Source organism: Hyla sarda, chromosome 4, assembly GCF_029499605.1.
Source record: "Hyla sarda isolate aHylSar1 chromosome 4, aHylSar1.hap1, whole genome shotgun sequence".
NCBI lineage: Eukaryota > Metazoa > Chordata > Amphibia > Anura > Hylidae > Hyla > Hyla sarda.
In genome coordinates, this window is record NC_079192.1 from 403,924,391 (window position 1) to 403,951,163 (window position 26,773).

The 26,773-nt window shown below is 44.2% G+C and overlaps 1 protein-coding gene across 10 annotated transcripts in view; it reads left to right on the top strand.

Moving 5' to 3' along the window:
* The window catches only part of PRR5 (proline rich 5), a 192,439-nt gene that overhangs the window by 130,497 nt on the left and 35,169 nt on the right, over positions 1-26,773 (top strand). For 8 of the 10 annotated variants that reach the window (XM_056517445.1, XM_056517447.1, XM_056517446.1 and 5 more), the window contains one exon: positions 25,123-25,203. In XM_056517445.1, coding sequence (XP_056373420.1) covers positions 25,123-25,203 — 81 coding nt within the window. Of the gene's footprint in view, positions 1-10,977; positions 11,000-22,489; positions 22,615-25,122; positions 25,204-26,773 lie in introns of those variants that run through there. The other 2 variants (XM_056517450.1, XM_056517452.1) reach the window with 2 other exon arrangements.

Consider the following 26,773-nt stretch of genomic DNA (forward strand, 5'->3'; position numbering starts at 1 on the left):
GTACCCCTTTAAGCATTAATAACTCTGGGATGCTTTTACTTTTCATTATGATTCCAAGATAGTTTTTTCGTGACATATTCTAAAATAAGGGAAACCCTATGCGTTTTTATTTATTTATTTATTTATGAAAAAAAACACATAGGGTTCCCAGTATTTTTATTCTCAGCCAGATACCAACCAAGCAGCAACAGCCTGACGTTACAAGGGTGGGTGAGGACCATTGTTACTGGCCCTCCCCAGCCTAAATAACGCCAACCTGTTACCTTCTAGGCCCAGAAGCGCCATTTTTGATGCTCCGGGCCTGTTGGTACCAGCTCTTCACGGCACCCCTGTGATGGATGGTACTGGGGTAATAATTGGGGGTTAGTGTTAGCTTTTTTGGGGGCTAATGCTAAGCCCCGGCTTAGTAATGGATTCCGTCTAGAAGACAGCTTCCACTACTAAACCTGAAAATTCAGTAAAAAAAAAAAAAAACACATTGAAAAAATTATTTTATTTAAAAAAACACTCCCCCACAGCCCTCGTTAATCCGCCGTAATCCATCGAATCTGCCGTAATGCTCTGCATACACGGATTTGAAATGAGAAGAAAAAAAAACACAAAAAATCGGTCATGACATTTTTGCCGGTCTCCGCTGGGGAGAACGCCCATAATGCAATGTCTACCCAAACAGGGAGCCTCCAATTGGTGCAAAACTACAACTCCCAGCATGCACTGACAGACCTTGCATGCTGAGAGTTGTAGTTTTGCAACAGCTGGAGGCACACTGGTTGAAAACCTTCAGTTAGGTTCTGTTACCTAACTCAGTATTTTCCAACCAGTGTGCCTCCAGCTGTTGCAAAACTACAACTCCTAGCATGTACTGGGAGATGTAGTTATGGAACAGCTGGAGGTACGCAACTACAACTCCCAACATGCCAAGACAGCTGTTTGCTGTATGGGCATGCTGGGAGTTGTAGTTTTGCAAGTTTTTCTCATGCTCGAATATATCAAAAATAAATTTGTGCATGCGAAAATAAATTCACAAGCTACAACTACAAAAGTAATGCGAAAATACTTACACGGATGATTATTCTTTCTTCCTTCCTCGCAAATCTGCTGCGGACCATGTTGATAGTCTAGATGATAGAAGCAGTAGAAGTCACTTGCTGTAAAGTTCGCGAGATCTTGCGCTATTTCTCATGCGCATACATCCGCAGTTTTTCGCATTTTTCTCAACTCTATTCGCATATGCGAAAAAGTCTATTCGTATATGTGAATTCTTTTCGCATATGCGAACAATTCTATTCATATATGCGAAATTTCCATTCGCATATAGGAATATCCTATTCGCATATAGGAATATCCTATTCGCGTATACGAATATTCTATTCGCGCATACGAATAAACTTTTCGTATTTGGGAATATTACGAATATGCGAATTTAGCGAATATATGACAAATATTCGTCCATATATATCGGAATTCGAATTTGGCCTATGCCGCTCAACACTACAGTCATCACTACTGCCGACTACTTCACTGCGTCCAGTCACAGCGACATGGAGCGGAGAAGATATGGAGGAGACTTATCAAAATCTGTCCAGAGGAAAAGTTGACCAGTTGCCCATAGCAACCAATCAGATTGCTTCTTTCATTTTGCAGCGGCCTTGTTAAAAATGAAAGAAGCGATCTGATTGGTTGCTATGGGAAACAGGACAACTTTTCCTCTGGACAGGTTTTGCTAAATGGAGCCCAGAACTAGTGTTGAGCAGCAAGGGCCCTATTCGAATTTGCGATATTTCGCGGATACTATTTGTCCTATGTTGGCGAAATTCGCATATTTGCTATGTTCATTCACTTTTTTTTCCATGCAAAAAAATTTGCATGTGAAAAAAAAATAAACGAATATTCGTCATTACGAATATACAGCACTATATTCTAAATATTTGCAAAATCGCTAAGTGCCGATATTCGCGATAAAAATTTGCGTTACGAATATTCGTGCTCAACACTACTCAGAACATGTACGGCAGTGGTCTCAATCTGTGGCCTTCCAGACGTTGCAAAGCTTCAACTCCCAGCATGCTGGGAGTTGAAGTTTTGCAACATCTGGAGGGCCACATTTTGAGACCACTGATAAGGCTAAGAGGGAGAAAAGCTGTAGCACATTTTTTCCCTCAGTGGCCTATTGATGGGCCTTAAGGGGGTAATCTGGTGGAAAACAAAGGTTTTCAAATCAGAAAGTTCTACAGATTCATAATTACTTCTATTTGAAAAATCTTAATCCTTCCAGTACTTATTAGCTGCTGTATACTGCACAGGAAGTTGCATCGTTCTTTCCAGTCTGACCACAGTGCTCTCTGCTGCCAACTCTGTCCATGTCAGGAACTGTCCAGAGCAGAATAGGTTTGCTATGGGCCTTTGCTCCTACTCTGGACAGTTCCTGACACGGACAGAGGTGTCAGCAGTGTCAGACTGGAAAGAACTACACAACTTCCTTTGGAGCATACCCCTGCCTAGTCATAACACTGTCGAATGTTCCTAAAGTGGCATCATTAGTGTCCTTAAAGGGGTTTCAATAGATTCAATAGTCGAGGTTCCGTCATTTGAGATCTCCATCGGTTTTCGGTAGCAGCTATAAAAAAGAACCCTCATTCCGGACAGAGGTCCCCAACCCGGCCCTTAAAGGGGTACTCTGGTGTAAAAAAAAAGAAAATTTAAATAAACTGGTGGCTGAACATTCTACAGCTTTGTAAATTACTTCTATTTAAAAATATGAATCCTTCCAGTACTTATCAGCTGCTGTATACTACAGAGGAAGTTATCTTTCCAGTCTAAGCACAGTGCTCTCTGCTGACACCTCTGTCCATGTCAGGGACTGTCCAGAGTAGGAGCAAATCCTCATAGCAAACCTCTCCTGCTCCGGACAGTTTCTGACATTGACAGAGGTGGCAGCAGAGAGCACTGTGGCCAGACTGGAAAGAACTACACAACTTGGAGCATACAGCAGCTGATAAGTACTGGAAGGGCTAAGATTTTTAAATAGAAGCATTTACAAATCTGTAGAACTTTCTGGCACCAGTTGATTTGAAAACCTTTGTTCTCCACCGAAGTACCCCTTTACTTTTTCTTTGTCCTATTCCAGTGGAGTAACTAAAAAATCCCAGAATGTTGGTGGGCCTTTAGGGTTGGGTTAAGCACCACTGCTTTGGAGGACCCAGTAGATTTGGGCCTTACTCAGATGACTGTGATGAGAACCCTGCAATGCTTCTGGAGACTTATCAGAAGTCCCATAGACTTGCATGGGTCTTCCGAAACATCTCTTGATTGTGTTATCTCTCGGGCTGCGGAGATTGACCGGGAGTTTTATGGTATGTTCACACTTGCCATATTTTGCTACATATTTTCTGCAGCTAATTTTCCTTCCCATTGAAGTCAATAAGCAAAATACATAACATATACTGTACATGTGAACATACCCTTAAACATCCCATCAGACCAACGTCCTGGTAAAGTATGATTTGACATTCCAGGTAGGGATCGACTGATATCGATATTTTAGGGCCGATACCGATAATCTGTGGCCTTTCAGGCCGATAACTTATACCGATATTCCGGTATAAGTTATCAGGGCTTTAAATCAATGAACTGCAGCGGCTTTTGCTGGGCCAGAGACCGCCGCCGCCCGCTACTCTCCCCCTGCCTGTCCGGGGGTCCTCCCAACCACCGCTGCTGCCCCCCCCTCCATACCACACCGCACCCCCCCACCACGCGCCTCCCCCACCGCCGCTGCCTCATTGCCTCCCCCATCCCCGGTTTTATAATCACCTGTTCCCGCGGTCTGGGGCCCGCACTACTTCTGGTTCCCGTTCTGAGCTGTAACTGTGCGCACTGATGGTGACGTCGCATTGAGGACGTCACTCGTCATTGCGCAGCGCACAGCAACAGCGCAGGAGCCAGAAGTAGCGCGGGCCCCAGATCCCGGGAACAGGTAATTATAAAACCGGGGATGGGGGAGGCAATGAGGCAGCGGCGGTGGGGGCGGCGTGTGGTGCGGTGCGCGGTGGCAGTGGGGGCGTTGTGGGGGACATTATCGGATTATTGGCAAGGTAATTGCCGATACCGATAACGTCCAAAATCGTGAATATCAGCCGATAATATCGGCCAAACCGATAATCGGTCGATCCCTAATTCCAGGCTCCGCTGTTGGTCTCTGGAGCTGCGGAGATTGTTGGTAATTGAACAATCCTAAACTCTACTATATAGAGAGATGTATGCAAAATATCTCCAGCCTTTCGGAAGTTAGGCTGGGACATACATGTAGACATATATACACACATACGTTAAAGGGGTACTCCGGTGGAAAACTTTTTTTTTTTTTTTTTTAATGATCTGGTGTCAGAAAGTTAAACAGATTAGTAAATGACTTCTATTAAAAAATCTTTACCCTTCCAGAACTTTTTAGCAGCTGTACGCTACAGAGGAAATTCTGTTCTTTTTGAATTTCTTTTTTGTCTTGTCCACAGTGCTCTCTGCTGACACCTGATGCCCGTATTAGGAACTGTCCAGAGCAGGAAAAAATCCCCATAGCAAACCTATGCTGCTCTGGACAGTTCCTGACACGGACAGAGGTGTCAGCAGAGAGCACTGTGGACAAGACAAAATAGAAGTTAAAAAAAGAACAGAATTTCCTCTGTAGCATACAGCTGCTAAAAAGTACAGGAAGGGTAAATATTTTTTAATAGAAGTAATTTACAAATCTGTTTAAATTTCTGGCACCGGTTGACTTAAAAAAAAAAAAAAAATGTTTTCCACCGGAGTACCCCTTTAAGTTTTATATACACAGATAAATGAGCAATATTCCAAATACTGTGACATGGTCTAAAGTATTTGCTCTTCATGCAGCTTTTTTTATATACTGTATGGATGATAAACTGGAGACAGAGGTCTCTGTAGTGTTGCTCATTCTCTGCGGAGTAGCAAGGGTTAATGAGATGGAGAGGAGCGTCTGACAGTGATTCAGTGCTCCCCGTGTTACAGGGGCTGCCAGGATCCTCAGACGTTTTTTGTTAGATTCACCGAGGACGTCGTCTATCATTGCGCCATTAGAACTTACGGTTTCAATTATGTAAATGCGTAACAGGAAAGTGATTCACTTGGACGAATCAACTGAAGTTCAGTGGTCAGGATTTAGGGACAACACCCAACGTTCATAACCCGAACCCAATCTAGTGGATTAGATGGCTCCAGTCTTCATTTACCCTAAAGAAAAAAAAAAAAAGAAGACTTAAAGGGGTACTCCAGTAGATTTATTTTTCTTTAAATCAACTGGTGCGAGCAAGTTAAACATATTTGAAAATCACTTCTATTTAAAAATCTTAATCCTTCCAGTACTTATCAGCTGCTGTATAATACAGAGGAAGTTCTGTAGTTCTTTTCAATCTGACCACAGTGCTCTCTGCTGACACCTATGTCCGTGTCAGGAACTGTCCAAAGTAGGAGCAAATCCCCACTAAACGCACCATGACGTACATTTACGCGGCGCCATGACTGCGCGCGTTGGGCGGGTGCACGCGTCACGGGCGGCAGGTCCCGGCAGCTATGAGCAGCCATGGACCCACCGGTAATGGCGGACACCCGCGATCGTGCGGATGTCCGCCATTAACCCCTCAGATGCCGTGATCAATACAGATCACGGCATCTGCAGCAGTGCGGTACTTTCAATGGATGATCGAATCGCCCGCAGCGCTGCCGCGGGGATCCGATCATCCAGCATGACAGCCGGAGGTCCCCTCACCTGGCTCCAGTGTGAGGTGTTTTTTTTGCGCCCCGTGAATCCTTGTGTCCGCTCCTCAGAGCAAGGGGAGAGAGAAGGTACACAACCCCTCCCTCCTCTCCCCGAGCTGAGGACGCAGATCTCCACGGAAAGCAAGAGCAGGGGGAGAGAGAAGCACGGCTCCCGCATCTCCCCTTGGAGGACGCAGGTCTAGAAGCCAGAGCAGCGCTCCTCATCTCCCCTGCCTGAGCTCTGACTGTGTTTACTGTACACGGACTGGGGATTCATACACTGCAGGGACTGGGAATAAATCTCTGCCTGGGGATGATTTCTATGTGAGGAGGAGGGGGGGTCCCTGTTATGTGTGTATGTATGCTGGGAATTGTAGTCTGTGTTATGTGTGTATGTATGCTGGGAATTGTAGTCTGTGTTATGTGTGTATGCTGGGAGTTGTAGTCCCTGTTATGTGTGTATGCTGGGAGTTGTAGTCCCTGTTATGTGTATATGCTGGGAGTTGTAGTCCCTGTTAGTTGTGTAAGTGCTGGGAGTTGTAGCCCCTGTTAGGTGTGTGTGTATGCTGGGAGTTGTAGTCCCTGTTAGGTGTGTGTGTTTATGCTGGGAGTTGTAGTCCCTGTTAGGTGTGTTTATGCTGGGAGTTGTAGTCCCTGTTAGGTGTGTGTATGTATGCTGGGAGTTGTAGTCCCTGTTAGGTGTGTGTGTATGCTGGGAGTTGCAGTCCCTGTTAGGTGTGTGTATGCTGGGAGTTGTAGTCCCTGTTATGTGTGTGTGTGTGTGTGTGTATATTTTGTGAGTTGTAGTCCCTGTTAGGTGTGTGTGTGTGTGTGTGTGTATGCTGGGAGTTGTAGTCCCTGTTAGGTGTGTGTATGCTGGGAGTTGTAGTCCCTGTTAGGTGTGTGTGTATGCTGGGAGTTGTAATCCATGTTAGGTGTGTGTATGCTGGGAGTTGTAGTCCCTGTTAGGTGTGTATGCTGGGAGTTGTAGTCCCTGTTATGTGTGTGTGTATGCTGGGAGTTGTAGTCCCTGTTATGTGTGTGTGTGTAAGCTGGGAGTTGTAGTCCCTGTTAGGTGTGTGTGTGTGCTGGGAGTTGTAGTCCCTGTTAGGTGTGTGTGTGTGTGTGTGTGTATGCTGGGAGTTGTAGTCCCTGTTAGGTGTGTGTGTGTATGCTGGGAGTTGTAGTCCCTGTTAGGTGTGTATATGCTGGGAGTTGTAGTCCCTGTTATGTGTGTGTGTGTGTGTAAGCTGGGAGTTGTAGTCCCTGTTAGGTGTGTGTGTGTGTGTATGCTGGGAGTTGTAGTCCCTGTTAGGTGTGTGTGTGTATGCTGGGAGTTGTAGTCCCTGTTAGGTGTGTGTGTGTGTGTATGCTGGGAGTTGTAGTCCCTGTTAGGTGTGTATATGCTGGGAGTTGTAGTCCCTGTTAGGTGTGTATGCTGGGAGTTGTAGTCCCTGTTAGGTGTGTGTGTATGCTGGGAGTTGTAGTCCATGTTAGGTGTGTGTGTGTGTGTGTATGCTGGGAGTTGTAGTCCCTGTTAGGTGTGCGTGTATGCTGGGAGTTGTAGTCCCTGTTAGGTGTGTGTATGCTGGGAGTTGTAGTCCCTGTTAGGTGTGTGTGTATGCTGGGAGTTGTAGTCCCTGTTAGGTGAATGTGTATGCTGGGAGTTGTAGTCCCTGTTAGGTGAGTGTGTATGCTGGGAGTTGTAGTCCCTGTTATGTGTGTATGATGGGAGTTGTAGTCCCTGTTAGGTGTGTATGCTGGGAGTTTTAGTCCCTGTTAGGTATGTGTGTATGCTGGGAGTTGTAGTCCCTGTTAGGTGTGTGTGTATGCTGGGAGTTGTAGTCCCTGTTAGGCGTGTGTGTGTGCTGGGAGTTGTAGTCCCTGTTAGGTGTGTGTATGCCTGTGTTTTCCAACCATGTAATGCTGGGAGTTGTAGATTTGCAACACCTGGAGGCACCCTGATTGGGAAACACTGGTGTATGCCGTGTAGAGGTGTGGTGAACTACAACTCCCAGGAGACTACAGAGGCAGCATGCTGGTGTTATACCACAGACTGAAAACTCCTGAATGACACATGATGGGAGTTGTAGTCCCTTTTGTGTGTGTATGCCAGTGTATCCCAACCAGGGCTGAGTTATGTTAGTGTGCTGTGTATAAGGCTGTATATATATATATATATATATATATATATATATATATATACATATATATATATATATATATATATATATATATATACAGCCTTATACACAGCACACTAATATATATATATATATATATATATATATATATATATATATATATATATTAGGGATGTAAGAAAAAATCGATTCTCGCGATAATCGCGATTTTTCATTTGCCGATACAGAATCGATTCAAAATATTTTTGAATCGATTCTTTTAGGGATGTGGAATTTTTATCTGCGGACGCCTGGAACAGCATGTCATGTCCCGGGCATCAGGAGATAAAAGTTCCACATTTGTGGAGCCGGGCAGGCCGGATCTGACACGGCTATGGAGCGGGCTCCGACTCGTGCCCACTCCGTACTATACGACCCCCGGCTGATTTCAGTAGCCGGGGGCCGCCGCTAATAGCCAGCATGCGGCAATCGCCGCGGCTGGCTATTAAAGGAGTATCCGGTGCGCACTTTTCTCATTTTATCCTATCCAGGCTGCAAAATAAAACGCACTTTCTCTTACCTGCCAACGAGCCCCCGGAGCTCCGGTACACTCCGGTACAGGTGTTCGGTCCCCGGGCTGTATTCTTCTTACTTCCTGTTAGTCCGGCACGTCACATGGAGCTTCAGCCTATCACCAGCCGCAGAAATGTCCCGCCTCCGCTGGTGATAGGCTGAAGCTCCATGTGACGTGCCGGACTAACAGAAAGTAAGAAGAATACAGCCCGGGGACCGAACACCTGTACCGGAGTGTACCGGAGCTCCGGGGGCTCGTTGGCAGGTAAGAGAAAGTGCGTTTTATTTTATTTTGCAGCCCGGACGGGATAACATGAGAAAAGTGTGCACCGGAGTACTAGATCGCCGCTGTCAAAGCTGACAGCGGCGTCTATTGGGATCTGTGAATGCTCCCAGGTGGGCGATGTATCGGGATATATCGCGATGTATCGTCACCTAGACGGTATCGCGATATATCGGGATATATCGAATCGCCACACTGGTATCGCGATTCGAATCGAATCGCCAAATTCTTGGCGATTCACACCCCTAATATATATATATATATATATATATATATATATATATATATATATATATATGTATAGGGTTATACACAGCAGACACACACATATATATATATATATATATATATATATATATATACAGGGTTATACACAGCACACTAATATATATATATATATATATATATATATATATATATATATATACACAGGGTTATACACAGCACACTAATATATATATATATATACAGCGTTATACACAGCACACTAATATATATATATATACAGCGTTATACACAGCACACTAATATATATATACAGCGTTATACACAGCACACTAATATATATATATATATATATATATATATATATATATACAGCATTATACACAGTAGGAATCGACCGATTATCGGTATGGCCGATATTATCGGCCGACAATCACGATTTGGGGCATTATTGGTATCGGCAATTACCTTGACGATAAGCGGATAATGCCCCGCCCCCGCACCACGACCCGCCGCACTGCGACCGCCTCCCCGACCCACCGCACCGGCCCCATTGCCTCCTCCATCCCCGGTTTTATAATTACCTGTTTACGGAGCCCACGCTACTTTTTGCTCCTGCTGCGTCCTGCGTTACGCTGTGCGCAATGATGAGTGACATGACGTGCGCGACGTGACGTCACCGTCAGTGCGCACAGTGACAGTTCAGGAGGACGCCACCGGAGCCAGAAGTGGAGTGGACCCTGGGAACAGGTAATTATAAAACGTAATTATAAAACCGGGGATGGGGGGAGGCAATGGGGCCGGTGCCGGTGGGTCGGGGAGGCAGGTCGCAGGTCGCAGGCGCGGCGGGGGAGCGGTGGCGGGTGGTAGGTCTCAGGACCCCCGGACAGGCAGGGGGAGAGAGAAGGCGTGGTGGTGGCGGCGGTCTATGGCACCACAAAAGCCACTGCAGTGCATTGATTTAAAGCGCACCGCTTTAAATCAATGATCTGCAGCGGGTGTCGCGGGGGGATAAATAGCCGATAACTTATACCGGAATATCGGTATAAGTTATCGTATCGGCCCTAAAAAAACGATATTGGTTGATCCCTAATACACAAGCACCCTAATATATATATATATATATATATATATATATATATATATATATACAGCGTTATACACAGCACCCTAATATAAATATATACATATATATATATATATATATAACAGCGTTATACACAGCACACTATATATATATATATAGTATATATATATATATATATATATATATACATACACACAGCGTTATACACAGCACACTATATATATATATATATATATATATATATATATACAGCGTTATACACAGCACCCCTAATATATATAGTATATATATATATATATATATATATATATATATATATACAGCGTTATACACAGCACACTATATACATATATATATATATACACACACAGCGTTATACACAGCACACTATATATATATATATATACTATATATATATATATATATATATATATATATACAGGCAGGGACGTGCACAGATTGACTAGAAAGGGGGCTTGATCCCCGGCCCTTTTGATATTACTCCTAAAAGTGCCCTGGGCAGTTTGGAATCATTATGTGGACATCTATATAAATAATTACGGGAAATGCCTCTTTCTACAATTCAGCCCCTGCCCCCCAAAATGTCAGTGCACGTCCCTGTATACAGGGCGGCCATCAGGGGGTACAGCCAGTACTCCAGGGGCCCGGGGCCCAGCTGCACCCCCCTTCAGCAGCCCCAGTACAGAGGCAGGAGACTGCTGTTTCGGTCTCCTGCTCCCAGAGACATGTTTCCTTATAACCTGTAACACGTTGTACCTGTAATATCAGCGCATGGGACGACGTTACGCTCACTGTCTGGTACAAGAGCAGAGAAGCATAGCAGAGAGGACGCCCCGCCCCTCCCCTCACACTATTGGTGGAGCAGGATCACATGATTTGTTTTTCCTTCTCCAATACCCTGACACTCGGTTGCCACTGGTAATTGGAAGACTTCCCATGCCTAAGGAAGCCTCCATCAGTCATAATAAGTTACTATCTGGGGGGGGGGGGGAGGGAGTTTGTAATTTGGGGATAAGTAGGAGATAAATAGGCAATATATCATGCAACAGCTGGAGGCACCTTGGTTGAAAAAATGAGATAGTGACTATTTACCTCCAGATCATTGTTTCTCAACCAGGGTGCCCTCAGCTGTTGCAAAACTACAACTCCCAGCATGTCTTTGGCTGTGTGGGCATGCTGGGAGTTGTAGTTTTGCAACAGCTGAGGCACCCTATTTTGGGAAACACTTTATAATATCTATTTATTTATTTATCTATCATCTGTCTTACACATATCTATTTATCTCTCTCCCCCCAATAGGGCCCCTACTCACTAGACGCCAGGACTGGTTGCGGGCCATATCTATCTATCTATCTATCTATCTATCTATCTATCTCATATCTATCTATCTATCTCATATCTATCTATCTATCTATCTATCTATCATATCTATCTATATCTCATATCTATCTATCTCTCATATCTATATCATATCTATCTATCTATCTATCTCATATCTATCTATCTCATATCTATCTATCTATCATATCTATCTATATCTCATATCTATCTATCTCTCATATCTATCTATCTATATCATATCTATCTATCTCCTATCTATCTATCTATCTATCTATCTATCTATCTATCTATCTCATATCTATCTATATCATATCTATCTATCTCCTATCTATCTATCTATCTATCTATTCATCTCATATCTATCTATCTCATATCTATCTATCTATCTCATATCTCTCTATCTATCTCATATGTATCTATCTATCTCATATCTATCTATCTATCTCATATCTATCTATCTATCTATCTATCATATCTATCTATATCTCATATCTATCTATCTCTCATATCTATATCATATCATATCTATCTATCTATCTATCTATCTCATATCTATCTATCTCATATCTATCTATCTATCATATTCTATCTATATCTCATATCTATCTATCTCTCATATCTATCTATATCATATCTATCTATCTCCTATCTATCTATCTATCTATCTATCTATCTATCTATCTATCTATCTATCTATTCATCTCATATCTATCTATCTCATATCTATCTATCTATCTCATATCTCTCTATCTATCTCATATGTATCTATCTATCTCATATCTATCTATCTATATATCTCATATCTATCTACAGGGATTTGGAAATTTTATAAAAAACTACTTGTCTACGGGACTAAAATGGAGCAAAATCTTTCTCCACATACCAGGCTGTATGAGGGCTCATGTTTTGCGCCATAATCTGTGTTTTTGTATCGGTACCATTTTGGTATTGATCTGACTTTTTAATCGCTTTTTAACTTTTTTTTCTGGGATATTATAAAAATTGCAATTCTGCGGTTTGGTATTTTTTTTACATTTACCGTACGGGATACATAATGTTATATTTTAATATAATTTGACAATTACGCACAAAGCGATACCAAATATGTTTATTTTTTATTATGTTTGCATGTTTTTATATAGGAAAAAGGGGGTGATTTGAACTTTTAACATAGAAGGGGGTTAATGCAGCGGTCTTCAAACTGTGGCCCTCCAGATGTTGCAAAACTACAACTCCCAGCATGCCCGGACAGCCAACGGCTGTCCTGGCATGCTGGGAATTGTAGTTTTGTAACATTTTGGAGGGGCACAGTTTGGAGACCACTGGGTTAATGTGTGTCTTTCAAACTTTTATTAAAACTTTTTTATTTATTTATTTACACTTTATTACACTTTATAGGAGGAATCATTAGTTTCCTCAGACAGATGAATAGAGTTCTATTGATCTCTATTAATCTGTGTGCTCTGTGATCCATTGATAGAGCCTGGTCCAGCCAGGATCTATCAATGACAGAGCTGGGACTGGAGGAAGCAGAGGTAAGTCCTCCGGCTACCTCCATAGTGGATCGCCCCCCTGCGATCGCGCTGCGGGGGGGGGGGGGGGGGGGGGCGATCCACCCCACTAGCCCACCAGGGAGCATTCACATGTCCCTTTAGACGCCGCTGTCAGCTTTGACAGCGGCGATCTAAAGGGTTAATAGCCAGCCGCGGCGATCGCCGCATGCTGGCTATTAGCGGCGACCCCCGGCTACTGAGAACAGCCAGGGGTCTGCAGAGTATGGAGCGGGCAGGAATCCTGAGCCCGTTCCATACATACTGCAGAGCGCCGCAAGCATCTCCCCGTGCAGACGCGCCTCCTCCCCTCAGCTCTCCGAAGCTACAGCTGTGGGAAGTGAAGGCAAAGGACGCAGGTCTGCACGGGGAGCAAGAAGCCACGCCCCCTCATCTCCCCCCGCACGTCTGCAGAGCAAGAAGCCACGCCCCCTCATCTCCCCCCGCAGATCTGCAGAGCAAGAAGCCACGCCCCCTCATCTCCCTCCGCATGTCTGCAGAGCAAGAAGCCACGCTCCCTCATCTCCCCCCGCACGTCTGCAGAGCAGGGGAGAGAAGACAAATACACAGCTTCTCATCTCCCCTGCTCTGCATCGGAGGACACAGGCTGCAGAGTATGGAGCGGGCAGGAGTCGGCAGCCCGCTCCATACAGACTGCAGATCGCCGCCGCACTTGTCAGGTCCGGCCCTGCTTGCCCGAAGCCAGGCTAAGGGCCGGACAAATTCACCTGCCCGGCGCCCAAAACTGCTAGTCCCGGGCGTTCGGTGATAGGAATTCCACATCCCTGATCTATCTATCTCATATCTATCTATCTCATATCTATCTCTCTACCTATCATTTCGAAAGGGGGGGGGGGTTGCAGGCCTCGAGCTGTGTAAGGGGCCCCATAAATTCTGATGGCAGGATACACACACACACCTAACAGGGACTACAACTCCCAGCATACACACACACCTAACAGGGACTACAACTCCCAGCATACACACACACCTAACAGGGACTACAACTCCCAGCATACACACACACCTAACAGGGACTACATCTCCCAGCATTACTTGGTTGGGAAACACAGGCATACACACACCTAACTGGGACAACAACTCCCAGCATTCCCTGGTTGAAAACCACTGGCATACACACACCTAACAGGGACTACAACTCCCAGCATACACACACCTAACAGGGACTATAACTCCCAGCATACACACACACCTAACAGGGTCTAGAACTCCCAGGATACACACACACACATAACAGGGACTACAACTCCCAGCATACACACCTAACAGGGACTACAACTCCCAGCATGCACACACACACACACCTAACAGGGACTACAACTCTCAGCATACATGTACACACCTAACAGGGACTACAACTCCCAGCGTACACACACACACATCTAACAGGGACTACAACTCCCAGCATACACACACACACACACCTAACAGGGACTACAACTCCTAGCATACACACACACACCTAACAGGGACTACAACTCCAGCATGCACACACACCTAACAGGGACTACAACTCCCAGCATACACACACACCTAACAGGGACTACAACTCCCAGCATACACACACATACACACCTAACAGGGACTACAACTCCCAGCATACACACACCTAACAAGGAACTACAACTCCCAGCATACACACACACACCTAACAGGGACTACAACTCCCAGCATACATACACACATAACAGGGACCCCCCTCCTCCTCACATAGAAATCATCCCCAGACAGAGATTTATTCCCAGTCCCTGCAGTGTATGAATCCCCAGTCCATGTACAGTAAACACAGTCAGAGCTCAGGCAGGGGAGATGAGGAGCGCTGCTCTGGCTTCTAGACATGCGTCCTCCGAGGGGAGATGCGGGAGCCGTGCTTCTCTCTCCCCCTGCTCTTGCTTTCCATGGAGATCTGCGTCCTCAGCTCGGGGAGAGGAGGGAGGGGGCGTGTACCTTCTCTCTCCCCTTGCTCTGCCCTCTGCCAGCTCTAGCTTCGGAAATCTTCGGAGAGCTGGGGGAGGAGTGGACGCAAGGATTCACGGGGGCGCGAAAAACCACCTCACACCGGCTGTCTCCCGGGGTTTTCTGCTCTGGTCTGAGATCGAGCAGACGAGAGCAGAAGATCGCCGATAATACTGATCAGTGCTGTGTCCTATGCATCAGCTATATTAAACAAACTACCCTAGGGTAGTAAGGGGCCATATATCAACTCAATAACTAAACCCCAAGGCCGGAGCCCGGGGTGTAAACCCCTATTGCTTACCCCTTAAAAAATAACTGTTATTAATTATTATTAAAAGATAATTCCCAACTACAAAATAAGATTAAAACTGACATCCAGGTGATCCAAATATAACAGTGAGTTCGTTATGCAGCAGCAGTCTTCTCTTAAGTAACTAGGTAGCCCTGCAGTGGCTGCCTATTGTAAGGATCACTCTGGTGTCGCTTAAAAGATCACACAATTGCCGCCTCTACATGTTTCGCCGCCTCCGCAGCTTTCTCAAGAGGCAATGGTGGCAATGGCCATCATCCATCAGCTCATGCTATTACCACACGGGGTAGGGGGAATGGGGGGGGGGAGTTGCTGGTGGATGATGGGGGTGCTACTGCTGGTGGGGGGTGTTGCTGGTGAATGATGAGGGGCGCTTGATGGGGGCATTATATGTAAGGGGCACATGCCATTTTTTCCATTTTACCTTTGTAAAGTGTAAAAATTTTATACACATATTTAGTATTGCCGCGTGCATAAATGTCCGAACTATTAAAATATAATGTTATTGATCCTGTACGGTGAACAGTGTGAATGTAAAAATAAAAATAAACGCTAAATTGCTACTTTTTTGTCACATTTTATACATTTTATTGTTATTATTATTATTTTTTTTTTTTAATCAACTGGTGCCAGAGAGTTAAACAGATTTGTAAATTACTTCTATTTAAAAATCTTTATCCTTCCAGTACTTATAAGCTTCTATTTGCTCCACAGGAAGTTATTTTCTTTTTGAATTTCCTTTTCAGTCTGACCACAGTGCTCTCTGTGACATCTCTGTTCATTTTAGGAACTGTCCAGAGTAGGAGCAGATCCTCATAGCAAACCTCTCCTGCTCTGGACAGTTCCTAAAATGGACAGAGGTGTCAGCAGAGAGCACTGTGGTCAAACTGAAAAGGAAAGAAAAAAATAAAAATAACTTCCTGTGGAGCAAATAGAAGCTGATAAGTACTAGAAGGATTCAGATTTTTAAATAGAAGTAATTTACAAATCTGTTTAACTTTCTGGCAACAGTTGATAAAAAAAAAAAAAAAGTTTTCCAGGGGAGTACCCCTTTAAAGTGGTTATCCCAATAACAGGGAAGGGAATCTAGCAGTTGGGGGTCTGACTGGGTGCTCGGCCACTGCTCTGTTCACTCTCTATAGATCTTCAGTCATTGCCAAGTGCTGCCACCCAACTCGGTTGGGGGCATTTGACCACTGTTCTTGTGACCCGTAGGGGTTCCAGTGGTCAGACTCCCACCAAAAAGCTAGTTGTCCCCTTTCCTGTGATAGAGGATGACTCTTAATCTTGGGATGACTCCTTTAACCCATCTATGAAGCTCTCAGTGCAGTGATGTGACTATTTCTGTCCCCAGGTTCTAGAGATTTTTCAAGGGGTACTCCTCCCCTAGACATCTTATACCCTATACAAAGGATAGGGGATAAAATGTATGATCGGGGGGGGGGGGGGTCTCGCCGCAAGGGGACCCCCTGCGGACTCTTCTTCGCTCCGTGCACCTGATGACAGGGGGGCTTAAGGAGAGATCACAAGGGTCCCCAGAGTCGGGACCCCCGCGATCAGACATCCTATCCCCTATCCACCACATCCTTGATATTGATCTCTTACTTAATCCCATTCATTGCCAGGAAACTAGAACATTAGATTGTAAGATCCAAATTGTTTTGGTTTTCATTCTAATCCAATTGTCCAAAGACAACAAACTTTGAACACAAAGCCGGGTTTTTATTAATGGTCTCTGGTCGAGGGATTGTGGGATTTCATCAATATAAACTAATGGTGTCTTGGATGGTAGATGAGATGGTGTAAGATTTCAAAGGTTAAAGCTAAATTATTCATTCTGTTCTGTGCGGACACACAGCCCGGTTAACCTTTTCTATCCAGATACCTTCCTAAGTACATGGCACATTGTGAAATATGTTATATACTCTGGGGGTAGATTTGGGGTTAAAGTGGTACTCCGCCCCAAAGGATAGGGGATAAGACGTCTGATAGTTGGGGTCCAGCTGCTGGGGACCCCCGTGTTCACCCTGCTGCACCCGGCATTCAGTTAGAGCGTTGGGTGCAGCGCTGGAGGCTCGTGACGTCATGGCCATGCCCCCTCAACCCAAGTCTATGGGAGGGGGCATGACGGCCGTCACACCCCCTCCCATAGACTTGCATTGAGGGGGTGTGGCCGTGATTTCACAAGCGGGGAGTGACCGCATCGCCAGTCATCCGGCACGGAACAAAGTTTGCTCAGTGGCCCGGATGTCTGGGGTGCCGCAGCCGAGATCGCGGGGATCCCGAGTGGCGGGACCCCCCGCTATCAGACATCTTATCTCCTATCCTTTGGATAGGTAATAAGATGTCTAGGGGCGGACTACCCCTTTAAGCTTGTTTAAAAATTATTATTTTTGGTTTGTTCTCCTCAAAAGCTGGCCATACACCTAAGACAAATATAGGCCCAACCCTATTCCGTAGGACCACAATTTTCCCTGACCTGCTGAGTGTGTTCTGAATGGGTAGATACTAGGCATCGACCGATTATCAGTTTGGCCGATATTATCGGCCGATAATCAAGATTTTGGGCATTATCGGTATCGGCATTATCGGTATTATCGGTATTACCTTGCCGATAATGATGATAATGCCCCGCCCCCCACCGCACCCCCCACCACACCGCTGCCGCCGCTGCCCCATTGCCTCCCCCATGCCCGGTTTTATAATTACCTGTTCCCGGGGTCCGCGCTACTTATGCCTCCTGCGGTGTCCTACGTTACACTGTGCGCTGTGCAATGACGAGTGACGTCCTCAACACGACGTCACCGTCAGTGCGCACAGTGACAGCTCAGAACGCCGCCGAGCCAGAAGAAGCGCGGACCCCGGGCTCCGGGAACAGGTAATTATAAAACCGGGGATGAGGCAATGGGGCAGCTGCAGTGGTTAAACTCAGGACCGGCAGGGGGAGAGAAGCAGGTGGCGGCAGCGGCGGTCTCTGGCCCCGAAAAAGCTGCTGCAGTTCATTGATTTAAAATGCCCGCTTTAAATCATTGATCTGCAGCGGCTTCTGTAGGGCTGGGGGGGAAGAGTTATGAAATAGCCGATAACTTATACCGGAATATCGGTATAAGTTATCGGCTATCGTCCGGAAAGTCCACTGCTTATTGGTATCGGTATCGGCCCTAAAAAATCAATATCGGTCGATCCCTAGTAGATACTAGTGATGAGCGGCATAGGCTATATTCGAATTTGCGATATTTAGCGAATATATGGACGAATATTCGTCATATATTTGCAAAATTTGCATATTCGTTATATTCCTTTTTTTCGCATATGCGAAAATATATGCGCATATTCGCGAATATTGCGCCCTCCCTTCTTTAATGGTATAGGGAACTATGACTAGTGCATTAACTCAGTGATTTTATGCCCATTGAAACCAATAGGCCCATTGTGGTCTGTGGGGATCTCACAGCATGTAACACAGTAAGATAAGTAGGACCATCTCGGCAGCACAGTGGATTGGAGACCACCATGGGTTCGAGTCCCGGGGTGAACAGTGTGTTACAGTGTTGTGGTTTAACTTTACTTTACTGGAAAAGCTGCTGAGTTGCCCATAGCAACCAATCAGATTGCTTCCTTCATTTTTTGAAAAGGCCTCTAAAAAATGAAAGAAGCGATCTGATTGGTTGCTATGGGCAACTCAGAAACTTTTCCTCTGGACAGGTTTTGATAAATCTCCCTCTATGGGGGGGATTCATCAAAACCAGTGTAGAGGAAGAGTTGTGCAGTTGCCCATAGCAACCAATCAGATTGCTTCCTTCATTTTTGAAATGGCCTCTGCAAAATGAAAGAAGCAATCTGATTGGTTGCTATGGGCAACTCAGAAACTTTTCCTGGAAAAGTTTCTCAGTTGCCCATAGCAACCAGATTGCTTCCTTCATTTTGCAGAGGCCATTTCAAAAATGAAGGAAGCAATCTGATTGGTTGCTATGGGCAACTCAGCTGCTTTTCCAGTAAAGTAAAGTTAAACCACAACACTGTAACACTGTAACACTCTGTCAACCCCGGGACTCAAACCCGTGGTGGTCTCCAATCCACTGTGCTGCCGAGACGGTCCTGCTTAGCTTCCTGTTCTACATGTAGTGAGATCCCCATAGACCACAATGGGCCGATTAGTCTCAATGGGCAAGAAGTCACAGAGTTAATGCACTAGTCATAGTTCCCTATACCATTGAATAAGGGAGGACTCAATATTCACGGATATGCGCATACATTTTCGCATATGCAAAAAAGACGTATATTCGTAGTTACGAATATATAGTGCTATATTCGCAATATTCGCAAATTCACGAATATGCGATATTCGCGATTAAAATTTGAATTGCGAATATTCGCAAGCAACACTAGTAGATACATCTCTGGTAGGGGCTTATCTGCCTGAGAACAAAAAGATCCAGCATGTTGAAATCCAACACGCCTGACCCTACTCCTCTTCGACACAGAGTTGGGCGATCTACCCACACAGTAGATGGTTGACCGATCCAGCTTAACGGAAAAGTGATTTACACCTTAATGTAGCCTAAGTCCCATGAAATAAAGTATCAAGCATGTTTCCCAAAAAAATGCCATCTAGGGCACATTACATGATCGGCCAGTCTGGACAACATCAGTGATTTCGGGCTACATTCATATTTTAATAATAATGGGTACATTAAAGTATTCCGGTTTCCGAAAATTTTATTTAAAAAAAAATTCCTGACATATAACTTACTAATATAGTTGTACTGGCTTCAGCATGCTTTTGTGTGATTGACCCCTGACAGGAAGTTATGCAGTCTCCTCATTGTCAGTGTAGAGTTGTCTCAGCAGCTCCCTAGCTAATCCCTCTCTCCTGAAAGGAAGTTGTGTAGTCCTCTCATTGTCAGTGTGGTGTTGTCTCAGCAGCCGTTCGGTTCCTCCCTCTCTCCCAAGACGACGCTGTCTGAGGAAGTGTGGCTGGATCTTGTCTCTGAGCTCAAGCCCCGCCCCCTGAGTGATGTCATTACCTCTGACCACCCCTACAGCCGACTTCTCCATCTTTTTGGGGGATATTGAGGCTATGCTCTTACAGGGCATGTCATTAGTGATACTGACGTGGTACAGAATTTTTTTTACACAAAATTACTGAAATTGCACTAAAAATGGTGTGTTTTACTTTAGCATTATCGCAGTAAAATTACAAAATGAGGTGCGTTTACAGCATGCTGTCTTGTGCTGAACAATGCCACAAGCAGAGGAGCAGAACGAGTGAATGCAGCAGGTGCTGCAAACTCACTGATTGTTTAATAGTGCTGTGGAGATGGACTAGGTAGGGTGGAAGGACTGTGATGAAGGGCTGATGAAAAGCAATGCATTCTGGGAATTGTGGTACCACTCAACCAGGAAGTACAGGACGTAGAACCCCAAAACAATTTTCTTTATTGGTTATTTCAGCACTGGGGTTGCTTTATGCTTCTGTAGAATTATTATTTTTTGTTTCCTGATGTTGGAGTACCCCTTTAAGTTACACCGACTGAATGTTCTAAAATATTGATGAGTTGTTTAATTAACATTAGTTGCCAAGTTGCTTAATTTTCCATTTTCGATGGATTAGTGCGATAATGAAATTACTTGCAACGGTGGACTTTCCCTTGTAGTATAATGAAATGTTCTGCAACTTTCTACTAAACTTCATAATTTAATTCTTCACAATTAGTGTTGAGCGGCATAGGCCATATTCGAATTCGCGAATATTCGCGAATATATGGTCGAATATTCGTCATATATTCGCGAATATTCGCATATTCGTTATCTCCTCGTTTCATTTTCGCATATGCAAAAGTTCGCGTATGCGAAAATTAGTTTATGCAACAATTCGCATATGCGAAAAGTAGCATATGCGAATTTTCGTATATGCGAATTTTCGCACGCCAGTCTCTCACAGTAGTATTACAGCCTTCTTTACACCACACAAGCTGGAAGCAGAGAGGGATGATCACTGTGATGTGTACTGTGAAGAAAAAAAAAAAAGAATATTCGTAATTACGAATATATAGCGCTATATTCGCGAAATTCGCGAATTCGCGAATATGCGATATTCGCGAATAATATTCGAATTGCGAATATTCGCGAGCAACACTATTCACAATTTATGTGCTTCTCAATTTGGTGAAATGAAGTCTTGATACAACCGTTATTCTAGACTGTGGTCATTATCCAGGATTAGAAGAACGTAGCTACTTTCTTTCAGAAACAGCGCCACCATTGTTCTCAGGTTGTGTGTGGTATTGCATCTCAGTTTCATTGAAGTGTATGGAGCCAGTCGTGGCACTGTTTATTTATTTATTTATTTATTTATTATTATTTTTTTTAAGAAAGCAGCCATGTTTTTCCAATTCTGAATTAAATACTATCCCAATAAGTAATCTGGAATAGGGTGGGACAAAGAATCTTGTAGAATAAGGCCAAAATTGTACAAATTATCTGTGATCTCAATGGCCTGGTCACCAGGTTGATGCTGAGACAGATCGTGGTCTGTGAAGGTCCCTATGGACACATGAGGGCCACCCTGACTTTTTGTATCTCAAGCAGGCATATGGAGCATCCCAATAACAGAACTGTATAAAATAGTAGTACATTTTTTAAACATAATACCGCCATTCAATGCCAAATAACTACAACACGGCCATATATTGCCACACAGTGAACACATAACAGTACCATGTAGTGCTTAAATAATAATGCTATACAGTTCATAAATAGTACCACAGCTGGGATCACAATGAAACTGGGACAGGGCGGTGAAAACCTTCAAGTGGTGGAGCCGCCGTGAGCAATCGGCCCCCTTTACCCATTCTATAATCCAGCCTTGAACTCAGCTGTGAGAAGAATAAGGTCCTACAGCTTTGTAGGCTCTAGATCAGTGTTTCCCTAACCAGTGTGCTGCCGGCTATTGTAGAACTACAACTCCCGGCATACCCGGACAGCCTTTGGCTGTCCGGGCATGCCGGGAGTTGTAGTTCTGCAACAGTTGGAGACAACACATAATAATTATCCATATCCAGAATTACAAGGATTGGACTATAGATGTTTATCCATATGTAAATAATCTATGACTATCTTATTCTTTCCATCATCATCGTCTCCGTCAACTCTTGTCGTCATCCACTGGAACTTTTAAGGAATGGAATTTTAAGGAGATTACAAAAAGTGCATCTTGTTTTTCCTTAGGGCTAATGCTTATTAAATAGTTCCAAACTAAGATGTGGTTATAAGTTTGAGAAGATGGATAATGAAAGAAAGCAGAAGTATAAGGCCCGAGCTGCCCAGCGACTCCTGCCGCGTGTCTGTGATTGGTAGGAGCCTTCATGAAAATCATCCCAGCTCATTGCAACCTATTCACTGGCATGGGGGAGTGACGATGGCCCCTTATTCCATGGTCCCGAAGTTCAAGGCCAGGATGCTTGGGAGCTTCATTCAAACCCTCATTCAAACATTCATCTCGTAGACTGCTATAGTTGTGTGGAGAAAAAGAGGAGACACCACCTAAGCCCTAACCACAGATGGTCTAGGGACCCTCTTAGTGGCTTAAATAGTATCTCTAAGTCAAAAAATGGTTGACTTTTTTGAGGAACAAAATTATTAGTGACAGACAGCTCTTCGATGTGAGGATGAGGCCTTGTACCATTGTTTCCTACATACTTTTCGAAGAATTTAGGCTTCAGATGGGTTGTCCCAGTAAGAAAATCTACACCTCTAGTAGAGTTTATGGTCTTCATAGAAGAGGGCTTATCCTACTGTTCATATGGCAGATGGAAAAGGTACTAAGTGGCTCCACCCTTGCGGAACAGGTCTATCATTGATTGGCTATTTCATGGCTAAACCAAACTTCCTAAAGATAGGCCTGTGGGAAACAGCTGTTTGCAGGGAAGATATTTTTATGGAAAGGGTTATCTTGATGAACCAACCATGTTAAAGGGTTGCTCTGCTCCCCAGCGTCTGGAACATTGAGTTTCGAACGTTGGGTACGGGCTTCTGTGTTCACGCCCGCCCCCTTGTGACATCACGCCCCGCCCCGTGATGTCACGCCCCGCCCCCTCAATGTAAGTCTATGGTAGGGGGCGTGACTGCTTCCCATAGACTCTCATTGAGGGGGCAGGGCATGACATCACGAGGGGGCAGGCGTGAACATGGAAGCCAGCACTCAGCGTTCGGAACTCAATGTTCCGGACGCTGGGGAGCGGAGTAACCCTTTAAGAATATTAGTATCCCTTCAAAAGTCATAATAATTCTTTATTTATATAGCACACACAGATTCCTTATCATTGTACACTCAATGGGCCCCTGTCCCAATGTGGCTCACAGTCTAAACCTAGTGTGGGAGTAAAACGGAGTAACCGGAGGAAACCCATGCAAACACGGAGAGAACATACAAACTCTTTGCAGATGTTGTCCTTGGTGGGATTTGAACCCAGAACCCCAGCACTACAAGGCTCTCCACACTGGTGGATGCAAGCAATGGATGATTGACATAGTTGGATGAACTACAATACATTAGTGTAGGATATTTGTCACAGTACCCCTTTAAAGAGACAGCCCCTTTAGTAAAAAAACATGGGGCTTTATGTTAGGACCCTTAACAGTGACACAGTGAAGTTGGAGGGAAACAGTTGGCCTCTTGGATAACTTTAAGAGTCCATCATCTCTCCATTCTGTACAATGGGGGTCGGTCACAAAGGTGCATTTAGCTTCCCTCAAAATACCCAACTAAAGTATACAGAAAGGGATTATATACTGTATACCTGACAGTCCCTTTCAAAAAATGAAATTCTAATAGACTGCTCTGTAGCATACTATTCCTTATCTTGTAGGCTTGATATCAGTAGTTGAGGTGATGATGGAGCTCAGTAAATTATGTGTCATGTTTCATATGTCTCTTACACATATAACAGCCTCATTTCCCAGTCTTGCTCTGTTCCTTTGCATTATTATCATCCGGGTTTGCATTGCATTGTCTCATTGAAAAAGACATCTCGGCTCAGCCTGAAAACCTCAGCTGATATCTATTACAGGTTCTACCGCAGGCGATGCTCCCCGAATGTCTGGGCATGTCGTGTGGAGAAGTGTTTCATTTCTAATTCTTTTTTATTATTATTTTACTGTCAGTCTAGTTGATTAATAGTCACTAATAGACTCAGGTCTATTGCTTGTCCTAAAATGAGGCCACCAAAAGACCAATACAAGGCCACAAAAAGACCAACAGCAAATACTAGACCACCAAAGATACAACTCTCTAAAACAGAGCCCCACAACCTGTGGTCCCCAATCTGCTGGTACCAGGACACCAGAATAAGACCCTGTTTTATTGGTCACCATTTTGCAGTACAAAACTAGGGCAATACTAGGCCAGCAAAAATGCAACCCTATATTACAATCTCCAACCTCTAGTCCCACTGTGTCCAGCGATCAGGTCTTGCTGTAGTTTCACAACAGATGTAAAGAAAATGGTTGGCGACCACTGCTATAGTCGGTAGAAAGTAGATACTACTTATATGCCCCTATTCAAGCTGGTAAAATAAGAGCTAGATGACAACCAACATTGATACTATTAAAGTTACAGGATGGCGCGTCACATGACTTACTAATACACCTGGATTTAACACCAATTGGGTATGCATGTTTGACACCCCTTAAACCGTGGCCATTGTAAATTCCATCCACTTGCCTATCCACTCCATTATAAAGAGTACATTAATTTTCAGTAGTTCACCTTTAATCCATCTGCCTTCTCTAGCATTGAATGTGTTAGATATGTAAGAACTTTAGAATGGACTTTGGGTCTAAGGTTCTTCTCTTCATTTCAGCATCCAGAATGGAGTAATTTCAGTCTTCCAAAAGAAGGGGCTGCAGGATCATGAACTCTACAATCTGAATGAAGGTGTCCGGTGAGTAGACGTAGGGTCCATTGTTTAGAATGATAAAGTACGAGGAATAGATAGGGAACTTTTTCTTGAAGAAGAACCACACATTTGTGGTTGAAAGATGCCTAAAAACATAAGAGGAATCTCAGACAAAAAGGATAAAACACCATTTTTCATATCTATGGTGACAATAAACTGACTGGCCTTAGGAGAGTGTTCTCTATTTGGAAGACCTGTAAGAACATTCAACCACCATCTAGTAGCAGTATATAATTTAAAGGACAGAGGTAGATGGAGTCGGCACTCGTACCTGTAGTGTGGTGCTCGCGGACAGGTAATCGTCTGCAGTAGGTAAAAGAATCCAGGCACTCACGATAGATGCTTAACCTAGTGTTTATTGGTATAATTCACACAAATAGCATAGATGTGGCAAGATAGCAACAAGCAGGAAGCATTTCGGCCAACTAGTGGCCTTCTTCAACCGAATTGATAAAGGCCACTAGTTGGCCAAAACACATCCTGCGTGTCACAATCTTGCCACATCTATACTATTTGTGTGTATTATGCAAATAAACACTTAAGGTGATTAAAGGGTACCTTTCATAAAAAAAAGACTTTTGATATATCATAGATTAGTGTATGCAGAATAACTTTCCAATTGCATGTTATTAAAAAAATATGCTTCTTTCTATTTAATTTTCCACTTTGAAAAAATTACCACTAGGGGTCTACTTACCAGTCCTGGCCACAAGCCCTTTTTTTTTTTTTTTATAGATTTCAGACTCATGCTCGAGTCTTAAATCTCAGATTGCAGCCGGGACACAGACAAGCTCAGCACTGCTCCCTGCCTGTCAATCAGACAGGCAGGAGCCAGCACTGTGCTCATAGCACAGCAGGGCATACTCCTGACTCTGCCTTACTGCATGCCCTCATTCATTTTACTATCTGAGCTCAGATCTTTCTTCTCTCCGCACATGCAGTTGTATACAGAGAGGAGAAGATTCAGAGCTGTAAGCTGCTGAGTTCATAGCCTCTATGCTAGGCCATGTCCCCTTCCTCTCTCACACTCTACCTTTGGATAGGAAATAAGATGTCTAGGGGCAGAGTACCCCTTTAAGCCAACTGTGACAAGCCCATATTTGGCAAAAGAACTTGATATTCCAATAGGAGAGACCACAGCCCACCTTTCCAAATGAAATTAGTTAACTCATATGGTGTTCTATCAAAGGACTTAAATACTTTTTGTCACTGTTCCAGTAGACACAAATCCCTTTTATACAACTCTTCCAGAAGCCAATAGACCACTCTAATGTCACTCTTTTAGTAGACACAGTCAATACTAATGCCACTCTTCCAGAAGCCTATAATCAACTCTTATTGCATTATCTCAAAGGATAATAGTAAACTTTTATGGTATTTTTCCAAAGGACAATAGTCTGCTCTTATTTTAGTTGGCCCAGTCCACTCCTGCACCTTTCTTCTTAAGGTCATAGTCCACTTTTATGCAGCCTTTCCAGAGGACGCTAGTCTACTCTTCTGGTGGACACACACAGTACACTCTTGCACCATTGTACTGAAGGTCAAAGTCCACTCT